Source organism: Nuphar pumila, chromosome 14 (assembly GCF_984573655.1).
Source record: "Nuphar pumila chromosome 14, dmNupPumi1.hap1.1, whole genome shotgun sequence".
In the NCBI taxonomy this organism is placed as follows: domain Eukaryota; kingdom Viridiplantae; phylum Streptophyta; class Magnoliopsida; order Nymphaeales; family Nymphaeaceae; genus Nuphar; species Nuphar pumila.
This window is the reverse complement of record NC_143262.1, coordinates 87218134-87240751: the sequence shown is the minus strand read 5'-3', so window position 1 is coordinate 87240751 and position 22618 is coordinate 87218134. Positions and strand designations below refer to the sequence as shown.

Here is a 22618-nt window from a genome sequence, read left to right as displayed (position 1 = left end):
CTAGCAGGGTGCCGCACCCGCGTCGACGCGACTCGACGGAGGTGCGGGTGCGGCACCGGGTGCGGTCAACCTGATCCTGGGTGCGTTGACCGCACCCAGGGTCATTTCAGTCCATTTTTGTTTGGATTTTTTTTTAAAAAAAAATTGCCCTACGAAATGTGCTGCGGAATTTAAAAAAAAAAATCTGCTGAGCTGCTTCTCTAGTTTTATAAAGGGGCACTTGTGTCAACATCTGACGAGTTTTGTTGGCATCCCATGTTATTCCTGCCTCCAAACAATTAATTCACAGCGTTGGAAAACATACTATTAACTTCCTCTCTCCATAATAAATGATAATGGTGGTGGCAGAGCCTTGGTGGCTATTAGTATTCACTTTTCTCCTGACGAGATGGGTGCTCTAGCCATAGCCTTGTGTAGACCTCTCTTTTCCACATGTCAAATCCAATAAATTTCTTTTAGCTGTCATCTGTGTGCAACTGTATATAAAATGAAATTTGAAGAACCCTATGCAGTGGCGTGGCAGTGGCGCCGTAGGCCTCGTGAAGACTCTCTCTCCAACAAACCACGTCAAACCTTTCCCTTATATTTTTTTCGTGAAGACCAGGGAGTTTCAGACATGATTGAATCATGACAATCAGCAAAACGCAGCAGGCTGGGTCGTTCAGACTGCCAATCCTTTCGGTTCATCAATTTTGTCCCGTTGAGCCAAAGTACACAACAAGCGGAACGTGGGTAACAAGTAGAGCTACCGGAAGCACCTAGGCAAAAGGGGAAGCGCGCTTCCCCGAAGCGCGCTTCGGAAGCGCGAAACGTCGCGCTTCCGAAGCGTGAGGGGAAGCGTCCCCCTTTTTTGGGAAGCGCGCTTTCCTTTTATGGGAAGCGCTTCCCCCACGCTTCCCCCTCGCTTACCCATTTTTTTCATTTTTTTCGCTTCCCCTCGCTTCCGGTTCGCTTCCGGTTCGCTTCCTAGGTCGTTTCCGAGACGGTTCGGAATTTTCTTCTAAGTGGTCCCACGCTTCCCCGTTTCCTAAATTTTTGAAAGTGCCTCGCTTCCCGCTCCCGCTTCCCGTATCGCTTCCTCGACTGGTAACTCTGGTAACAAGTCTTCAAACAAACACACCAGCAAAAAAAACTGGAGCCCGACCCATGCCGGGGGAACCCCCGACCCCCTATATATATATTTGCCCCTGCCGCACCCCCGCACCCATGTGACATAGTCCGACACACTTTTCGATGTTCTCCCATTCTCTTCATTCTTTCTTTTCTTCTCTCTTCATTATCCATCAAAATCTCCTGCTGATCACTGTAATAGCTCTCTTAAACCAGTAAGGATAGCTGAAATTGCATCAAATCTATTGTCTTTGCCAACTGATGTCACGTCTAACACAGTGAGACCTCATTGAAACTGGGTATGATTGTAAAGTAATTTATGATTTGTTGAGATTTTCTATTGTCTTTTATTAAAGTTTCGAGATGGTGAATTAAATAACAAATAATAATGTCAAATGAAAATTGGCAAACAAACTCATGCAGGCAAGCAGGACAATACACATTAAGAGAAAAGACTAAAAGTTAATAATCAACAAAACAAAGTAAGATAAAGCTAATGAAACTCACAGTCAAAAGCAACCGAAATTCTGTATCCAACTGCTTAAGGGAACTTGTTAGCTTGCAATCAAGATTCTTTATCTTGTGAGCCTCATCAACTACGAGAATGAAACAAGCAAATGAGAGAATAGACCAAAGAATATCATCATAAGATCATGAACTATATGAACAGAAAACCAAGAGCTTGAAAAAAATTGCATGTATAAACAGACAACCACCCCAGATCTTTTGATTATCATTTTGCATAAATCTTCACGCATGCCTCAATTATCATTTGGATTCAAGGCAGATGTAGTCCAAACAATCGTGGCATGGTTACTGTTCACTTCTCTACCATATCCCTTTGCATATTAATTATGTTCGAAGAAGTTCACAAAAATGGCCGCATCCCCATATCTACAACATTATCCATGTGATGTAGATGCAAACATACATGTGCACATGCATGCTAATGCTTATATATGCATGCAAATAAATCATAGTCAACACAAGATCTGTGAAACGAAGTAACATTCAAAAATCTAATTCTGATATGTCAACATACTTAATTTCTACTAGCACTAACCAAATTTTTCCATGTAAATAGTCAACTAAGCATCTAAAAATAATCAGAAACATGATCAATAAATCAGGCAATATACTAGTCCCAAATATATGATTAGATAGTAAGATAACTAGATAAGCCTCAAATGCGATGAGTTTAATCTATAAGAGTTTCCACAAAATGAGCCCATCATATAAATTTATTCAATATTAAAATAAGTAAAAAAGGAAACAAATATCATAGACCAAATTTTGCATTATATTATATCAGATTGGTGATTTGAAATTGTTTGTCCTGTTGCCAAGTGAGAAATGATGCTTTGTCTTTCCATTTATGCAATTGCCAAGTGAGAAATGATGCTTTGTCTTCCATTTATGCCAAATGAAATTATCAAACTCATTCTTCACTTAGATGCTAGAACTCTAAGCTTGCAAGAGACTGACAAAGAAACCTGACAGTAAAAACTATGAAACAATCAAACCAATATTCTAAAAAGTGCACTGAAAGTCATATAAAAGGGTCTAAGATAAGGGATAAGTCATCAAAAGATTTTTAAAAATTCAACAAATTTGGAAATTTAGCAATCTAAAGTACTTCATTTGGTTAAGTTGCATACCTAAGAAGAGGTACCAATTATCATGACAAAAATTTATAGCAGATCTTGCAGCAAAGGCAAGATTGATGTTGAGATGTAATATGTATATTACCATTCATTTGTGCTATCCCCTTGCTGTGTACATAATATTATTTATAGGGGTGTTTCTGTACACATAGTTAGGTGCAAGTCAACAGTTTTTGACTTTTAGTGTAACAATAGAGGTGTCACGGGCTTAAAGCAAAGGCCCCCATGACTCGCCCCGGTGCTCCCCAACACCAAAGGCTGGCCTCTCAAGTACGCAACAAATGAGCGCAATCAGTCACTCGACAAACACGTGCATGTACAATAAAATAAGAGAGAGAAGGGAGAGAGCAAGAAGGCAAGAATGCATAACTTCTTATAGCACAAGAAAGCTTGTACAAAGGGGTCCTTTATCTCTTAGTACACAGGGGATACTAGAGCAAAGCCCCCTTACATACACTTGAAAAGAGTAAAGAGGTATTACATCAAGTAAACAAAGTGAAAACTTAGCGGTCTGAAACACGCTCCCCCACTTAAGTTGCTGCCGTCCTCAACATCAATCGAGCATGGTACTCCTCCACAAGTTGATGATGCTTCCTCATGTTGGAAGCTTTCACCCAAGTTGTTTCACTCTCAGGTAGTCGTTATCACTTTGGGTTCTTCGATCATTGTGATGGTTGTTGAAGGCGTGCGTGGTGGAATAGGAGCACATTGAGGTATGCATTGTTGTAGATCTTCCTCATCTTCATGGAACGACTTCAAGTTGGACACGTGAAAGACTAGATGCACCTGAAAATTTGTTGGTAAGTCCAACTTGTACACCAAATTCTCAATACGCTTTGTGATGGTGAAGGAGCCGTCGTATTTGCGAATGAGGCCTCGGTGGTGTCCCCGAAAGATGGCAGTGCACTTGGGGAAGAGCTTCACCAACACCTTGTGTCTAATACGAAATTTTTCAGGTCAATGCTTCTCATCCGCCCATTTCTTCATGCGCTTTGTCGACTTGTTCAAATAAGCTTTCGTCAACTCTGTCTGGTCCTACCAGTTCCTGACAAACTGGTATGCATAAAGTGTTTTCCTACGTCCTCGAGCAGCAAGAGTGTTGAGTCTGTGGTTGTTGTGATGTTGCAACTTCAAATAGATTGTGACTTGATGACTAACTCTTTTAGAGATTGTAGCTGAATTGGGCGATATCAAGCAAATCCACCCAATCTCTCTGGTTGGCACTAACAAAGTGTCGAAGACTTGAAGAGGGAGCTTCCTCTAGCATGTCATTGATCCGCTCGGTCTACCCACCAATATGAGGATGAAAACTTATGTTGAAATGTAAGTCTGTGACTCTGTCCCCATCAAGAGGAATAACTCTCGCCAAAACTTTTCAATGAAACGAGCATCGCGATCACTAACAATGCTAACACGGATTCCCCAATGCATGAACAGCTTCGCAGTGTCAGCAACGGCTAGTGGCAAGGGCAGGTATTAAAATAACATAATTTGAAAACATGTCCACAACCACAAGAATTAAGTTGCACCCATGTGCACTAGGCAAGCTGACAATGAAATCCATGGTGACACACTCCCACGGACGACTCGACATGGGTAATGGCTACAACAATCTCGTCGATCTCTTGTTCACGACCTCATCTTGTAGACAAATCAAACAAGTGTGCACGCATCAACATCATTGCGTATTTACGGCCAGTAGTATGCACGCTTCAATAATGCCAATGTCCTCTGTTGCCCAGGGTGACCAGCCCAGCGCGTGTCGTGGCACTCTTGCATCTAGCGCCTCCGCATAGTACCCCACCGCGGGATGTAGAAATGATCTCCAGCAGTGAAGAGCAAATCATCTTCTAACCAGAACCACCATGTTTTTTCTTCTTCTTCTAGGTGTAGAAGTAACTCGTCGCAACGTTGTCAATCTATACAACAAACTACTACCCAAAAGGTAATGTCTCAACACACAGAGACTATGCATGATAGCCAACATCTCACGCTCGTGCATTGTATAGCGTCTCAGTGTCATTCAGCTTGCGACTTTCAAAAGCAATGGGATGTCCTTCCTGTAGCAGCACCCCTCCATGTAAAGTTTCAACAACTGTGGGATGCGCTTACTCCTATGCTCCCTAATGTGAAGTGTGCAAAATGTAAGTAGTGTGGGGAGTAAGAAACTTGAATATGAGGCCAAGGATCAACAGCAAGTCATGGATACTTTGATGGCCATGTGCACTGAATTTGATAGTTTGCAAAATGGGATTCTTCATCAAGCATCTCTTCCCTCGGTCTAGACTTTATCTGAGCTCATAGCTGAGGAAACCAAGAACAACGCTCTTGGTATTTGCCCATACGAGGAGACTGCATTGGTTGTGTCTATACAGCATGTTGGTAGGGGTGGAGGTAGAGAAGGTGATAGATTTGGGAGCTTTAGGATTGACATGAGTTCAATCAGGTGTCACTACTGCAAGGAGCTTGAGCATATGAAAAATATTTGTTCATCTCTCAAAAATAAGAAGGCAGGAGCTTTTGTCGCTTCATCAGATGAAGAGGTAGAAAAACCAAAGGAGATGAAGACAAGTGGTGGAGCTCACCCCTCTTCGCCCATTGTGTGCAGTGCTTACAAGTCATTATCAGGAGGGTAGACCCAGGCTCTCAGCGTATTCAGCAAGAGATCCAACAGATCTTAGCTTAAACAGCCGTCTCTCACCATTTTGCACCATCTTCCTCTTCTGGGATTTCTTTTGCAGGTACTGTCTAAATGATTGAGGGGTGTCATGTCATATGACTACTTATAAATCTAGCTTAGCCAATTGTTCTCCCTTAAGTAGTTTCATTCTCACTACATATGGTTCTTCTAGACCAATGTTGTTAAAGCGCGCCTTGAGGCCCTCTGCGCCTCAAGGCGCCAGCCTGAGGCATGAACAAAGTATTATATTTTTCAGAAAATGTTTTTCAGTTATATAATTAGTTTTCAGATATTTTTCAGTCATATAATTAGTTTAAGAAGAATAAGAAGTTATATTATATTTTTCAGAAGAAGTTTTTCAGTTATATAATTAGTTTTCGGATATTTTTCAGTTATATAATTAGTTTATATAATTAGTTTTCAGATATTTTTTGTTATATAATCAGTTTCTTAGTTACTTTTATATGTTAATCTCATCTTTTTTAATATTTATTTGAGATTTTCGAAGTTATATTTTTCAGTTATATAATTAGTTTTAAGATATTTTTCGTTATATAATCAGTTTCTTAGTTACTTTTATATGTTAATCTCAGATTTTTTAGTATTTATTTCAGATTTTGGAAGAAGAAGAAATATTTTTCAGTTATATAATTAGTTTTCAGATATTTTTTAGTCATATAATTAGTTTATATAATTAGTTTCCAGATATTTTTCATTATATAGTCAGTTTCTTAGTTACTTTTATATGTTAATCTCATATTTTTTAGAATTTATTTGAGATTTTCTATTTCTTATTGGTTGTTGCTTCATCAATAAAGCATTTTTTTATTTATTTGTATTTTTAGATATTCTTTTATATTTTTTTAAAGTTTTCAAAAAAAAATTGAGGCTTATGCTTGACGCCTCGCCTCAATTTTTTGTGGAGTGCCTCACTACGCCTCAACGCTTTTCACAACATTGTTCTAGACCTATCTCTAAGATTGGATCTATTACTCCTACCTCTTGTCTTGGGAAAAAATGGAATGCCTTAAGTTCACCATGTACCTTTTGTTGTTTAATTGCAGTGTTACCTTTTCTCCACTTGATTGCATTGCTTAGGATCAACTATCAGGGAAGAGGATTGAGATTGGCCATAGTTGGCTAGACATGGATTTGCAAAGAGGATCAAAAGTCTGTCCAAAAACAACAATTTTGGATGACTATCTGTGATGGCATCAAAGGTTTGGTCAATGGTTGCCAGTCGAGGAAGCGTGAACGAGAAGAGATACGGGTAGCGGAAGCAGGAAGTGGGGCACTTTCAAAATTTTAGGAAGCAGGAAGCGTGGGACAATTTAAAAGTGAATCAAGAATCGTCCCGGAAACAACCTAGGAAGCAAACCGAAAGCGAACCAAAAGCGAAGGGGAAGCGAAAAAAATAAAAATAAAAATACAAAAAAATGAAAAAGGGGGGAAACGAAGAGGAAGCACAAAGGAGCGCGCTTCCCATAAAAGGGAAACGTGCTCCCCAAAAAAAATCGGTGCTTCCCAATGCGTTTCGGAAGTGCGACGTTTTGTGCTTCGGAAACGTGCTTCCCCACTAAGCTAGGCGCTTCCGGTAACTCTGGTTTGGTCACATCTCTAGTTTGCAACTTCAACAACTTTCGTCTTCTCATAGAAGTAGAGAGTTTAAACTTTAAAGTGTTTTTATGTTAAGGAGTGTGAAACTTGTAAATTGGCAAAAAATTCATGCTCTATCATTTGGGTCTAGAACCATTGAGTCAATTAAGGCTTTTGATCTTGTACACTCAGATCTTTGGGGGCCTTCAACAGTGTTGTCCAAAGAGGCTCATCTTTTTTATTTTCATTGATGATTGTACAAGATACACTTGGATTTACTTTAGTGGCTTGGAAAATACAAAAATGAAATATAAGAAATACAAAGAAATGCCTCTTAGGTGCTTGCAAAATACACCGAGGATCACTTATGGGTCAAGATACAAACACAAGCATTATGCCACTAATGGGAAACACAAGAGCATAAACAATATTTATTTGTATTCCAAAGGGAGCTTGAAACAAGCATACAACAAGGGGATTACTCCCCTTTATATAGAGAAGAGGGGCCATATAGAGTCCTTGGGAACCACCCCCAACAGCTATAAATATAGTTGTTGGGGAGGTCCCAACAACTCCAATGGCTAAGGACCATTATGTCCTTGGTAGAAAAAAAGTAAAAAGTAAAAATACTAAAGTGCCCCTAATGGGCACAACCTATTACACAAAGTAAAATGCCAACAATACCCCTAATGGGTAGTATGTATGCATATACAACCATATTATACACCTATATGTGTGCAATTGAACATTTTGTGAGAAATATCAACCTGCAATAGACAAAAGAGAGGTAAAGAGAGAAGAGAGGAGTAGGCAGCAATAGGGTTTACCCCTTTTCTCTTATTATTTATATGTATTGTACAAAGTATAACATTACACAAGTAATAAAAGTAAATTACAATATGCCACCGCCCTCTTGGGGCGCACACGCATCCCGAGGTGGATCCTTGGAATGTGGTGTGGGTCGGATCCATGATCCAAAACTAACAGCCTCCCTCAAGTTGAGTATGATCTTTGATCATGCTCAACTTGCCCTTGAGTGCCCAAAATTGATGAGTGGATATTCCCTTGGTAAAGATGTCAGCAATTTGCATATCTGACCGAACATATGTAGGTTTCCTTTTCTTCCACCTTTTGTCTAACAAAGTGTTGATCGATCTCGATATGCTTCGTGCGACAATGGAGGATGGGATTGAATGCAATATTAATAGCACTTTGATTATTGCAAAGAAGCATAGAGGACGAAATTGGTTCTTGTAATTCTTGCAGTAGATGTCTCACCCATGTAACATCGGTTGTTCCTGCTGCCATTGCACGATACTCTGCTTCAGTACTAGATCGCGTCATTGCCTTTTGCTTCTTGCTACTCCACGTTACAATATTATTGCCTATAAGAATGCAATACCCCGAAACTGATCTGCGCTCATCAGGGTCACCAGCCCAGTCCGCGTTTGTGTAAGTGAATAGTCGACGCCCTGACGTATAAGTTGTGTCCTTGATATACATCAAACCATCTCCAATTGTACCCTTCAAATACCGAAGGATCCTCTTCACACCTTCCATATGTACATCTGTAGGAGCATTCATAAACGGGGAAACCTGATTGACAGAATATGCAATGTCAGGCCTAGTGAATGTTAAGTATTGTAACATCCCTACCACTCGACGATACACAGTAGGATCATGATAAGTGGTGCCTTCTTTAGCACTTAGCTTATGATTTAGAAGACAAGGTGTGCTAATTGGTTTACAATTCTCCATCCCTGTAGCAAGTAAAATATCAATAGTGTACTTATGTTAACTCAATGTAATAGTCTCATGTCAACTATCAACTTCCACACCCAAAAAATATCGCAAGGGACCCAAGTCTTTCATCTTGAATTTAGCCATCAGCATAGACTTAACCCAAGATATGTGAACCTCATCACTCCCGGTGATAATGATGTCATCGACATATATAAGCACCCAAGTAGTAGTTGAATCACTCTTAAACATGAACAACGAATGGTCCAGAACACTTTTAGTGAACACGTAACACTGGATTTCCGTGGAAAAACTTTCAAACCAAGATCGAGAAGCTTGTTTCAAGCCATAAAGAGAGCGTTGAAGCTTACATACCCAATTGGATGAATCATGCATGCTATAACCAGGTGGCTGCTCCATGTAAACTTCTTTCTTTAGTTCACCATGCAGAAAAGCATTTTTAACATCAAGTTGACTGAGAGTCCATCCATGTTGTAATGCCAATGCAATGACAATCCTGATGGTGCCCGATTTTACTACTAGGCTGAACGTTTCATCGTAGTCATGCCCATACTGATGTGTGAAGCCTCGTGCAACCAAACGAGCCTTATAACGCTCAACATTGCCATCTGGTTTGTGCTTGATCTTGTACACCCATTTGGATCCTAAAAAATTCTTGTTGTCTGGCTTTGGTACAATCTCCCATGTATTGCATTCATGCAATGCTTCCATTTCCTCATTCATGGCCTCTACCCAGGCATGAGAATGTACAGCCTCATGAAAGGAGGAAGGTTCTGTATTTTTGAAAATCTGGTTAGAAATGTTTGGAAATCCAAAGAAAATTTGTTATAACTTACCCAACGATCTATAGGGTGTCTAATCCGAGTAGAACGTCGTAGAGAAATCTCATCATTGACTGGATGAGCCCTACGAGAATAAACAAGACCAGAGAAACGTGAGGATGGCGTTATAGGAGGAATGTCTTCTATATGTGGTTCCACATCGGAAGTATGAGATTCATTGTCTGTCAATAAAGATGAATCCACATAAGGTAATGAATCATATAAAAGTGAGTCACTGAGCCAAGGATCATAACTGTCCTGTGTATCTGTGGAAGACGAACCCAGAATGTCAAATTTTTTGTCATCAAAAACAACATTTCTAGATACCCGAATTTTGCCTGTATGAGGATCATAACACCTGTATCCCTTATAATCATCTGCATACCCAAGAAACTTGCACTGTACAACTGTCTTAAAACTTATTTCTCAATGAATGGTCAACATGAACATAACATACGCAACCAAAAGGGTGTAGGTCTTCATATGATGGATGACAATTATAAAGAACATAATACGGAGAATTATCTTCAAGGATAGTCATGGGCAACCTGTTGATAACGTAAACAGTTGTATGGAAAGCCTCTGTCCAAAGAGAGAAAGGAATACCTGCAGTGTGCATCATGCTCAAGGTTGTCTCAACAATATGCTTGTATTTTCTCTCAGCTACCCCATTTTGTTGAGGAGTATAAGGACAAGAAATGTTACGTGTGATGCCATGCTCCTTCAAATATTCACTAAAATCATGAGATATGTATTCTCCCCCCCATCACACTGAAAATAGACAATATTGGTATTGAATTGATTTTGGACTAGTGCATGAAACTGTTTGAACAACTTGAAAACCTCATGTTTGTTTTTCATGAAGTAAATCCAACTAAAACGAGTGTAAGAGTCAAGAAAGAGCACACAATATCGAGATCCAGAAAGAGAAGCAATGGGAGCAGGACCCCAAACATCTGAGCATATAATTTCAAAAGGCTTTGTGGCTCTTTTATTGATACTATGAAAAGAAAGTACATGACTTTTGCATAAGTTACAACTTGGACATTTCGTCTCTAAACTGACTGTGGGTATTAAACCTTTAGCAGACAACTTGTCAAGCAAGACTTGACTACAATGACCCAAACGAAGATGCCATAAGTCTGGCTTATTACATTTCAAGACTCTAGAAGGAGAACTATGATCTGTGGATCGACTCAAAAATGTTGAAAAGGAAGGAGCTGAAGGGGTCACGACTACGGTAGACGACGACTTCAAAGGCACATGGGCTTCTTCAAAGACGTACATGTTCCTGCGCCGTTCACCTTTAGCGAGCGTCTTCTTGGTGTGAAGGTCCTTAAGAGAAACAGAAAAGGAGTAAATTCAACGGAAGAATTTGTTTCATCAACTAATTTTGACACAAATAGAATATTCTTTTGAATAGCAGGGGTGAGTAAAACATTGGACAATGGTAATTGAGATTCATGCAAAGAAAGAGAGACATTTCCAGTGTGAGAAATAAGGTGGTGAGAACCATCTCCTATGACTATAGTGTCATTCCCAATGTAAGGAGTCAAGTGAGAAAATTTACCTGCATCAGAAGTAACATGTGTTGTTGCCCCTGAATCAATATACCATATACCTTAATCATTTTGGCGCAAGTTCATCTGATTGAAAGTAGTCATAAGGATATTCTGCACGTCTTGTGGAAGAACATGTCCCTGAGGAGTGCGTGCAAACGTCTGAATTGCCCTCTGCCCTGAGCGACTATCTGGCCTCCCTGTTTTGTTCTGGTTCTGAGGATTGTACCAGCAATTTGCTTTAACATGTCCCCGCTTGTTGCATAGAAAACAAGTAGGGACACGTCCACCTCGTGATACACTGCCTCCTCCACCTAGTGTAGGTAGTAATCCTCCTTTGTTCATAGGTGTTCCATTGGGACGAGGAGGAGTAAATAAGACTCTTGTTTGAACAGGAGTATGTGCCATCATCACAGGATGAGCATCATCTAAGGAATGTTCCTAATTTAAAGTGACCTCATATTGCAGAAGCTTAGATTGAAGATCATCAAAACATGGAAGAACTGAGACAACCTGAAGTGTCGTACAAAACATGCGGTATTCAGGTCCAAGGCTACCCAATACCTGTTGTACCATATCCTTATCTGATACAGGACATCCAATGGCAGCTAACTGATCTGTAATCACCCTGACATCCCCCATGAACTCTGTAATAGTTTTGTTACCTTTTCGCATAGATTGGAATTGCCACTTGAGTTGCAAAGCCCGAGATTCGAAAACCTGAGAAAAAGAATGAGCTAGTCCATTCCACAACTCGGCAGCAGATTGATCATCAGAAATAGTTTGTAAAACACGATCAGAAAGCGTGGAAGTGATATAAGAAACTAATGTCTGATCCTGTTGTACCCATATAACATAAGCAGGATTGGTGGTTCGAAGATGACTAACCTTCCCATCTTCACCTGTTATCTCTTGCACAATATGTGTAGGTGGGGCGGGTGATTGCCCATCTAGATGCCCATAAAGACCATGACTGCGAATGAAAGGCACAATCTGGCGCTTCCAAAGTAAGTAATTATCATGGGATAACTTGTGAGTCATGAGATGAGTAAGAAAACTAGGGTTCAACTTGGAATCCATGGTCTATACGAATAATGGGATGAAGTAAGAGGTAGGAAAAAGGAATGGGGTAATTTCGTACAGACTGTACTGACAGTATATTGAAAGAAAACCAGCAATGCCGTGTGCTGAAAAATAATGTCAGCGCCTTCGTCACACAGCAGAATATTTTGACGCATGAACCAGAATTTAAAGGAACACGAATGTGACGTGACCTAGGACTAAAGGAGAGAAAAAAAGGAATCCTATGTCCTTTAGAAGCACATACTGTCAGTGCCTTATGGGTCTTCTAGACGATCGATTTCCGTGCCCGTGCTTGATACCATGTGAGAAATATCAACCTGCAATAGACAAAAGAGAGGTAAAGAGAGAAGAGAGGAGTAGGCGGCAATAGGGTTTACCCTTTTTCTCTTATTATTTATATGTATTGTACAAAGTATAACATTACACAAGTAATAAAAGTAAATTACAATATGCCACCGCCCTCTTGGGGCGCACACGCATCCCGAGGTGGATCCTTGGAATGTGGTGTGGGTCGGATCCATGATCCAAAACTAACACATTTATCTAAGCATGTTAAGGAGTGTGAAACTTGTAAATTGGCAAAAAGTCATGCCCCATCATTTGGGTCTAGGACAATTAAGTCAGTTAGGGCCTTCGATCTTGTAAATATGATAAGTCTGGGGGACCATTAAGTCAGTGTTGTCCAAAGGAGGCTCATCTTTGTTATTTTCATTGATGATTGTATAAGATACACTAGGATTTACTTTATGAAAATAGAAATGAATTGTTAAAGATCTTTAGAAAGTCGTGTGATGATTAAGACTCAATTTTCTTTCAAAATTAAGATCCATCAAAATCAGAGGGAGAATATATTAGTAGCTTGTTTGAAAACTTTTTATAAGAAAAAGGAATTATGCTTCAGAAGTCTTAACCCATACACCTGAGCAAAATATTGTTGCGGAAAGGAAAAATAGGCATATTCTTGAAACAATTAGAGCTCTCTTGTTGACTAGTCAAGTACTCAAAATTCATTAGGTTGATGCTACTTGTATAGCAGTTTATAAGAACAACTGCATGCCATCTGGGGTATTGAAAGGCATATCTCCTTACCCGAAACTTTATGGGGCAACACCTAACTATAATATGATGAAATTGTTATGTTGTACATGCTTTGTTCTATTGCCTAAGAGATATAGGGATAAACTTTCTCCACAAGTTGTGAAATTTTGTTTCTTGGGGTTTGTTGAAGGACAAAAGGGATACAAGTGCTATGATCCTATTGGTAAAAAGATTTGGATTTCCAGACATGTGAAGTTTATGGAGCATATACCTTACTTTGAGCAGAATAATGGTGGAAGAAACATAGTGGAAAATATATCCTTCTTGATGCCTTTCCCAAAGCAAGAAAGAAGTGAAAGGAGTGATGCTCAAGTGCCAAGTGATAGGTTTGGACAAACTTTATTTAAGGAGACAGGAAGGAGTGCTGACTATACCTTTCTTAGAAAGAGAAGATCAAGAAGGAATTGAACTCTTAGAGACATCATGATCCCCTTCCAGTTGATTTTGTCGATGCAATTCAAGCCACTTCTCCTCCTATTCCTCAAAGTACGTCTTAGTTCTCGTGTTTTTGTTCCTCTCACTTGTTTTGTATCATATGAGACCTTCTCTCTAAAACACTGAACTTTTCTTGCACTAAACCATTCCTATATTGAGACTAACTCCTATGCGGAAACAGCCACTTAAGATGAATGGCAAAGGGCAATGGTTGAAGAGCTAAATGTGTTGGAAAAAATGCAGACTTGGGAGTTTGTAAAACTACCAGCTGGGAAATATGTAGTTGGATGCAAGTGGGTTTACAAAATCAAGACTAAGGGAGATGGCACACTTGAAGGGTATAAAGTAAGACTTGTTGCAAAGGGATATAGATAACAGTATGGCATTGATTTTGTAGAAGTGTTTGCTCCTATGACACATATGACATACATTAGAGCCTTGATTTTTGTGGTTGCACTTAAGTCTTGGAGCTTGTGACAATTAGAGGTGAAAAATGTTCTCTTAAATGGACATTTGGAAGAAGTTTATATGAAACTTCTGTTAAGATATATATATATATATATATATATATATATATATATATATATATAAACCGAAATACCCATTAGGGGTATTTTGGTCTTTTTATTGAATAAGCGCCGGCCCATTAGAGGCAGATATCTTCATTTCTCTTGTCTTTTACTTTTTGTTGTTTTTGTCTTTTACTTTTTATGTCATGATTGGGACAGCTCCATATGGCTGTTGGAGCAGGTGCAGCCCCAACAGCCACATGGGGCTCCCCCCTTTGGCCCCTCATTGTATTATAAATAGGCCTCTTTGGCCTTGTATTTTTCTATCTCTTTCAAGAGAGACTCTATGCAATAAACAAGTTATTTGACCCTTGTGTGGGTGGTGCTATTATTTAATCAAGTATTCTACTTGATTAAGGTGTGTTCTTGCATGTTTATTGGGTTGAATCCATTTCATTTCAACTTCTACAAAGATGTTTAGAATCTTTAGATCCTTAAGGAAGGGTGTACAAGCTAAAGAGGGCAGTGTATGGTCTTAAACAAGCTCCAAGGGCCTGCTTTGAAAAATCAGCTCAACAGTAAATCATTGAGTTTTGAGCAAAGTCAACATGATCCAACACTATTTATGGCATCTTCAAATAAGGGAAAATGTATTCTTCTCCTTTATGTGGATGATATGATTATTGCATGGGATGATGTTCAAAAGATCGAAGATACAAAAAGGAAGCTTGCAAGAATATTTGAGATGAAAGACTTGGGCATTCTTAAGTATTGCTTGGGTCTTGAGGTAGCATCCTCAAGACATGGAATGTATTTGGCTCAGCATAAGTATGCCATTGAGTTATTGTCAAAAGCTAGACTTGCAAATGATACCAAGAAGGTAGATTCACCTATGGAAGCAAATGCAAAGTTGAGAGCATTAGATGGAGAGGAATTAGATGATTGTGTTCTCTACATGCAGCTGGTTAGAAGTTTGATATATCTAACTATAATCAGGCCAAATATTTCCTATGTTGTAGATATAGTCAGTTAATTCATAACTGCACCAAGGTCAGTGCATCTAGCTGCTGTGTTGAGGATAATTAGATATGTCAGAGATACAAATTACAAAGCAATATGGGATGTTCTCCTCTTCTTTCTCTAGTCTTTCGTGATGTAGATTTTGGGAGTTCTACTAGAGATAGACTATCTACATCAGGGTTTCGTGTGTTTGTTGGGAGCTCATTGATTTCATGGAAGAGCAAAAAACAACAAAGAGTGGCTCTATCTATGGTTGAAGCAGAGCACAGGGCTATGGCCCAAGTTACAATAGAGGTTATATGGATTAGATAGCTATTAAAAGATCATGGTATTCTAATTCATGAGAAGACTCCTTTATTTTAAGACAACATGAGTGCAATTCATATAACCAAGAATCTTGAGTTTCATGAGAGAACGAAGCATATTGAGATTGATTGTCATTTTACAAGACGTGCTTACAAAGATGGAATTATCTCTCTCATGCATGTGGGGGTCCAAGGAGCAGATTGTTGATATACTCACTAAGAGTCTTCCTCTAGCTCACTTTAGAATATTTCTCTCCAAACTTGGAATTGTTCTGTTAGCATTATCTCAAGCTTGAGGGGGGAGTGTTGAGATGTAATATGTACATTACTATTCATTTGTGCTATCCTCTTACTGTGAAAATAATATTATTTATAGGGATATTTTTGTACACTTAGGTGCAAGTCAACAATATTCATCTTTTAGTGTAACAATAGAGGGGCCGTCCACTTTTATGGTTGTAACTTTCTTTCTTGCAATACAATGAAGCCTCTCTTATTCTTCTTTCTTGCTTTCTCTTGTTGAGTGCATTAGGGTTTCTGATGATTGACAGATGACAAAAAGAAAACACTCCAATTGAAGTAAATGTTGAACTTAGGAAGCATGAAGGGAAAGAGTTGGCAGATCCTATGTGGTACACATAATTAGTCGAAAGCCTCATATAGCTTACCAGTTCTCATCTTGATCTCACTTACGCAATACACCTAGTAAGCCAATTTACGGGTGCACCTACTTTTGGTACATATAGTAGCAGTTATGCACATGATTCACTATGTGAAAGAAACAATGGATTATATACTTGTGCCTCCCTCAACCTCCTAATTGGAGCTTCGAGCTTTTTCAGATGCTTATTTTGCAGACTCTCTATCATACAGGTGTTCTATTGTTCGATTTTGCATACTTCTTGGTGCTTCTCCTATCTCATGGTGCAACAAGAAGCAAGATAGAGCTGCAAAATTAATACCTGAAGCTGAATATAGGGCAATATCACCAACAACTTCAAAAATGGTATGGCTTCCACAATTGCTTCATGATAAGGGTGTATAGTGAAGAATCCAACTCCACTTCATCATGATAATACAAGTGCTATTCATACAGTAAAGAATCTAGACTTCAGTGAATGAACAAAGCACAAAAAGTGGATTGTCATCAAACAAGACAAAAATACTTGGCTGGATTAATGTAATTACCATATCTGACATCCCAAAATCAAATAATTGATTTCTTCATGAGGACACATTCATACCCAAAATTCAAGTTCCTATTTTTCAAACTCTCCATTCTGAGCATTCTAACACTTAATGCACATAGAGCTTGATGGGTGTGAAAATATAAGTTCTAATGTATGCAAGTGCACAAAAGAAAATAGGGATATTAATGAAAATATATGTATAAGGGTAGTTTAGTCCCTTTTCTGTATCAGTCCTTACATGTACTTGTCATTCATCTTGAGGTTATTTTGGTCATTACAGGCACATCTTATCGATGTATCCAACACTATTGTAAAGAAGGGATATGGACGACAGATGGATGACACATTCTTAAATCAGTTGAAAGCAGGATATTGTTGCATCCATCCAGGATTTTTTCTTGATAATAACATTCTCAACCATATTAATGAAATAACCTTCTTGTTTTATATGAATCACTGGCATTTATAAAATAAATAATCAACAAATTAATCCCCAAATAAAATATAACAACAAATAATAATTTGGTGCATCAGATTGGCAGCACCTAAGAACACCAACTAACAGGTTACAATAAAAAAAAAAGACAATGTTTTATTTTGCATCAAGCAACATTCCACATGCTAAAATTGCTTCCATTACCCAAGAAAGAATATTCATCAGAAACAAAAGTTGAAGGAGAAATTTAAAAGAAGGGGAAAGAAGGAACATACTAACTATCACAGACCATTTAAACTTCCTCAACAAAGAATTATCTAAAAGAACAAGCTCATAGTTTGTGATCAAGGCATCAAACAAAACCGTATTGATAGATGAATAAAACTCATGCTTCTGAATGCAACGTCGTGACATTTTTTCTCCTTGATATACAATGACATTAAGCTTCTTAGCCCAGTGATGAAATTCCTGGCATAAAACAAAAAGGCCAACAATTAAATGAAATATGCACAACCAAGAAAAGAGTCGTTCAGTGAGCAGTTTTCAGTAATACATACATACTAACTAGCAAAAAATAAGAGATAGACAATTTCTTCCAGAGAGTTCATGCATTATAGTCAGCAAATAAAGATATATCAGGCTTAGATTCTAGTTGTTCCAAAATCAACATAAGAGTTATGTATCGCACCCATGGATATCAGTAAAGCACAACAATTTGAGCAAGATTTTCATAAATTATTTAAAGAAAAGTTATTTGACAGTTCAAAAGTTATTGCATTATCAAACATATATAATGACTATATCACAAAACCATCAAGAAATATTTTTTTCATTTTAATTTTCTTCTATTTTAAAATTCTTCTGAAAAGGCTTATTTATTAACAATTCTTTAGGTCCTGCATTTCATGCTTCATGGACATAGGCACAAAAATGGACAGGAGATGCAACCTATATGTAATATGGGTGTTTCCGAAGACCCAATGCAGCTATGTCAACATAGTGCGAGACAGACGTGGATGTCGGTGCAGATGCAACAATCAGCATGATGAAAGGAGGGTAGTGTGCAATTACCATGCACCCAACCTTTTCTCGTCATATTTCATACTTGGTCAATCAAGACCAAGTCCATTTTCATCATTGCTTAGACCTTCAACCCAAGGTCCCTTTTCCTCCATGCACTGAGCCGCATCAAGTACTCTGGTGACCCTCTTCCTGTCAAGTCAGGTTACTCCGGCAACCTCCCTCCTACCAGCAATGACCTCCACAAGTAGCAATAAGGTCCTCTCTCTCTCTCTCTCTCTCTCTCTCTCTCTCTCTCTCTCTCTCTCTCTCTCTCTCTCTCTCTCTCTCTCCACATATATATATATATATGGAGTGATGCAAAAAACTTGCTAAATGGGTTTTTCAGCTTTTCCGGTGTCTTTTCGTAATTCCAACCCCATAGATATGTTCAGCATGGTCAATTTACTAGAAATCGACACCTGGAATATGTTTTCGGTAAAAAAATTGATATTTGGAGCCTCAAAAATTTACAAAGATTTTGGACCGTTGATTTCTCAAACCTTATAAAAACCGGCCCATGTGAATGCTCCAAGAACTGATCCCTATAAAATAAAGTACCTAGATCACATCTGTACTGTGAGAATTACTTAAAAAAAAAAACTGAAAACCTCATTTAGCATGTTTGTGTCACTTTATACATATCCCAAACAGCAAACCACCCTAACACAAGTCTGATCAAACCCAAGGTCCACCTGAGTCTACCTGATCAGACTTATAATTGATCAAGATTAAACTGATCACCTGCAAACCCTTGTGAATAAATGCAGTTAATAGTATGTGTATATATAGCTGTGCCTACACACTCATGTCCTTAGAAATTCTAGCATCAAACCCACACAGCCACACCCATACCCATGTGACAGAATACAATAATGTAAATAGCACACGCATGAAAATTATAGAAAAAATTGGAACAGAAATAGTCTGTGACTCTGTATACTTCAATATATGAATATAATGCATCAGAATAACCAGTCTTACAGGTTACTAAGTTAAGACTAACATAATGAAGACAATGACATTATTAAAAGAATAAAACAAGTAATGACAAAAAGAATGTCCAAGAACACTTAGAAAGAAAAACTAGTGAAGCTATCACTCTGGTGTGAGTGCCTCTATGCAACAATGAAAAGACATGGATTCTCGATGCTCGTGCCATGTTGACATGAGACAAACAAATCAAGTGAACTTTTTGTGAAATAAGTTCTACTAAAGTAGTATTATTTCAAAAAATAAAATAATACATCTTTCAAATCAACATTGCCTAAAAGGTCTCAAAAATAGTACTTCATCTCAATAGCACCACCAAGAGTATCACTCTAAGTTTATATAGATGAAAATACTTCTTTAATTCCTCACTATAGAAAGAAGAAAAAATATAATTGTTTATATTTTTGTGTAAAATAAAAAGGAAGCAGAGTCAGTTTTTTGGGTGAAAAAGTCAATTTATTGGTTGAAACTTGAAAACTTGCACGCAGCCAAGTGGTGAGTGCAGAGAGAACCATTCTTTCGCCTTTTACTAAAGAAATTTGAAAACTCAAAACACTAATTTTCATAGTTTGTTGAGACTTAACAATCAAATTTCCAAAGGATTTGTGGAGAGACATGTTTCCTTCACTCCTCATCCATGTTTCACCCTCTTGCTCATTCTCTTCCTCCCTCTCTTCTCCCTTCCTTAACCCTTGAGGCTATGTCACATGGGTGCAGGTGCGGGCGCGGTTGCGGGTGCGGGTGCGGGGATTCGGCACTTCCAAAAAACCCGGGTGCGGGAGCGCGGCAGGGGCAAAAATGTAAAATATATATAAAGGGGTCCGGGGTTCCCCCGACGCGGGTTTTTTCAAATTTCATTTTGCGGACAGCTGCATAGCGCACCCATCTCGTCAGGAGAACAGTGAATACTAATAGCCAGCAAGGTTACCACCATCATTATCATTTATTATGAAGAGAGAAAATCCTTTACCAAAAAGAAGGATCAGCAAGGCTACCACCATCATTATCATTTATTATGGAGAGAGAAAATCCTTTACGAAAAAGAAGGATCAGGATTGAAAAGGCAGGAGCAGCAACAGCTGTCAACAGATTTTTTTTTAAAAAAAATTCCGCAGCCCATTTCATAGGGCAAATTTAAAAAAAAAATGGACCTAAATGATCCTGGGTGCGGTCAACGCACCCAGGATCGGGTTGACCGCACCCGGTGCCGCACCCACACCCGCGTCGAGTCGCGTCGACGCGGGTGCGGCACCCTGCTAGTTGAATCCCTGTGACATAGCCTTGAGGTCTCCTTGCACACCAGAGAGTAGACCAAGCTTCAACATTATGGCAAGGGATGCCTCCATGGGCTTTGAACTGTGGTCATTCAACATCTAGCAACAAGCCATGGTCATCCCTAGTGAGGAAGGTGGAGCCCTTATAAGCAATTTATCAGTTTATTTGTAAAGGAATGTATTTCAAGTTTACCTCTCCCCGGTGACTATAGTTTGCTGATTTGAGAACATATGCTGAGATGGAATGCATCAATTCCAATTTCAGTGTCGCTAGTGCCATCAATTAGAGCATTGGTTGATGTTTGCAAATCCCACAATGGCATACTCATCATCCACTATCATACCCTTAGAGTGCACATAGATCATCAAGCGATGATTTTTCTTAGCAATGCAGGCTTGTTCAATGACTCTCTCTCTCATTGAGCAGCATTATCTCAAGACCCCGCATCCTTCTCCTTCACTAGAGAAAGTCCAGTTGCAGATCCATGTCTCTAAGGAATATAGGATTTCCTATAAAACTTTCCTTGGTGGTCCAGTATGCTGCCAAGAGCTTCAATGCTAAATACCTCATTGTGGATTCAAAGTAGATTTAGAAGCCAAAGGAATGGTCATTTTCTTCCTCATGTAGATTTGTTCGTGACTTTTGAACTTATCGATGAATTTTGTCAATCTACTAGCTGAAAAGCCTAGGTTAAGGGCCTTGGCACCCAGGTCATCTACTTTGCTTCATTGAGCACAAGATCAAGCCGATGTGGGTGACGATCAACAAATTTCTTAAAGAATTTTAGATTTATACTCCAAATGATTGTTGAGGGATTGAGAGGTTGGTTGTGACCTTGGATGAGGCCACTAAAGCTCGAACGCACATTGACTTTATCGGTATGTGCTGCTCCTTGTTTGCCTTTGATCCTTCAGTCACCTCCTCCTCTTTTATGATTGGCTCACAAGTTCAGGCCCTGATAACCTTGAGATTTGAAGGTCAGACCAAGTTCAAAAGACTAGCAGACATGTATCCCTCCCTCCCTTGGACAAAAGCATTATTAACCATGTTCATAAACCTTGCATTGGATGGTACTTTTAATCCCAAACCTACTTAATCTTTAACATTTGGGCTTTCCCAGTTGCATGCTACTGCAACCGTCAATGGTTGGACCATGTGTTGTAATGAAAGAGCAAAAAAATACAAATACATGCCTCTTATGAGCTTACAAGAACACAATGACCACTTATGGGTTAATATAAAACTCATAATGAATATTATTGAGAGATGGGTGCTTAAGAAAGCAATATCCATCTAAGGGGAAGCATCTCTATATATACACAAAGGAGAGCCAATATAGTTGTTGGGAGAATCCCAACAACTATAAATATAGCTGCTTGGATTTCCCAACAGCTATATTTGGGCAATGACAATATTGCCCATTACAAAAACAGTTACAAAACAGAAAAAACAAATAAAGGAAACAAAAAAAATATGCAAAGACACTAGTCCCCCTATTACACTTATATAAATATATGTATCATATATATATTTATATTTATATGTATATAATGTGCATGTATATACACATATGATCATATACATATATATGATACAACTTAACAGGTGTAGAGTCAATCGACAAATTGGCAGTGCACTCAAAATACGCCTAGCCAAGTTACTAAGCTTCCCCCAACATTGGAGTTTGCCTCATCTTTCCAACAGCTTTTTTATGCACTCAAAGGTATGGCCATAGCCTCCCCTTCAAGCATCCCTTCCCATGGCTTCTCGGACCACCCCTGTCCCTTTTTTGATTTGACAAAATTACCCAGAAGTGTCCTCCCTTAAAAGTTTCTTTCTAGACCAACCTCATAATGTTTCCCTCTGTCCCCATCCATAAACTCATTAGCTTGTGACCCTTCTTCTTTTGGCCTTCAACCCCCACAAGCACCTTCAATCTCTCCTTGGACTATAGCAAATATCCTTGGTCCAAGCGCTGCCACCCCCCCCCCCATCCCACCATTGATATCTCACCCTCCGAATAG

General features: G+C 38.9%; 1 protein-coding gene across 1 annotated transcript in view; it reads right to left on the bottom strand.

The window, feature by feature from the left end:
* LOC149817258 (uncharacterized) overlaps positions 1–22618 on the bottom strand; it is a 128513-nt gene that overhangs the window by 43167 nt on the left and 62728 nt on the right. The window contains exons 13-14 of the mRNA XM_089987053.1: positions 17543–17735; positions 1618–1706 (exon numbers count right to left, since the gene is read on the bottom strand). Coding sequence (XP_089843179.1) covers positions 1618–1706; positions 17543–17735 — 282 coding nt within the window. The remainder of the gene's footprint in view (positions 1–1617; positions 1707–17542; positions 17736–22618) is intronic.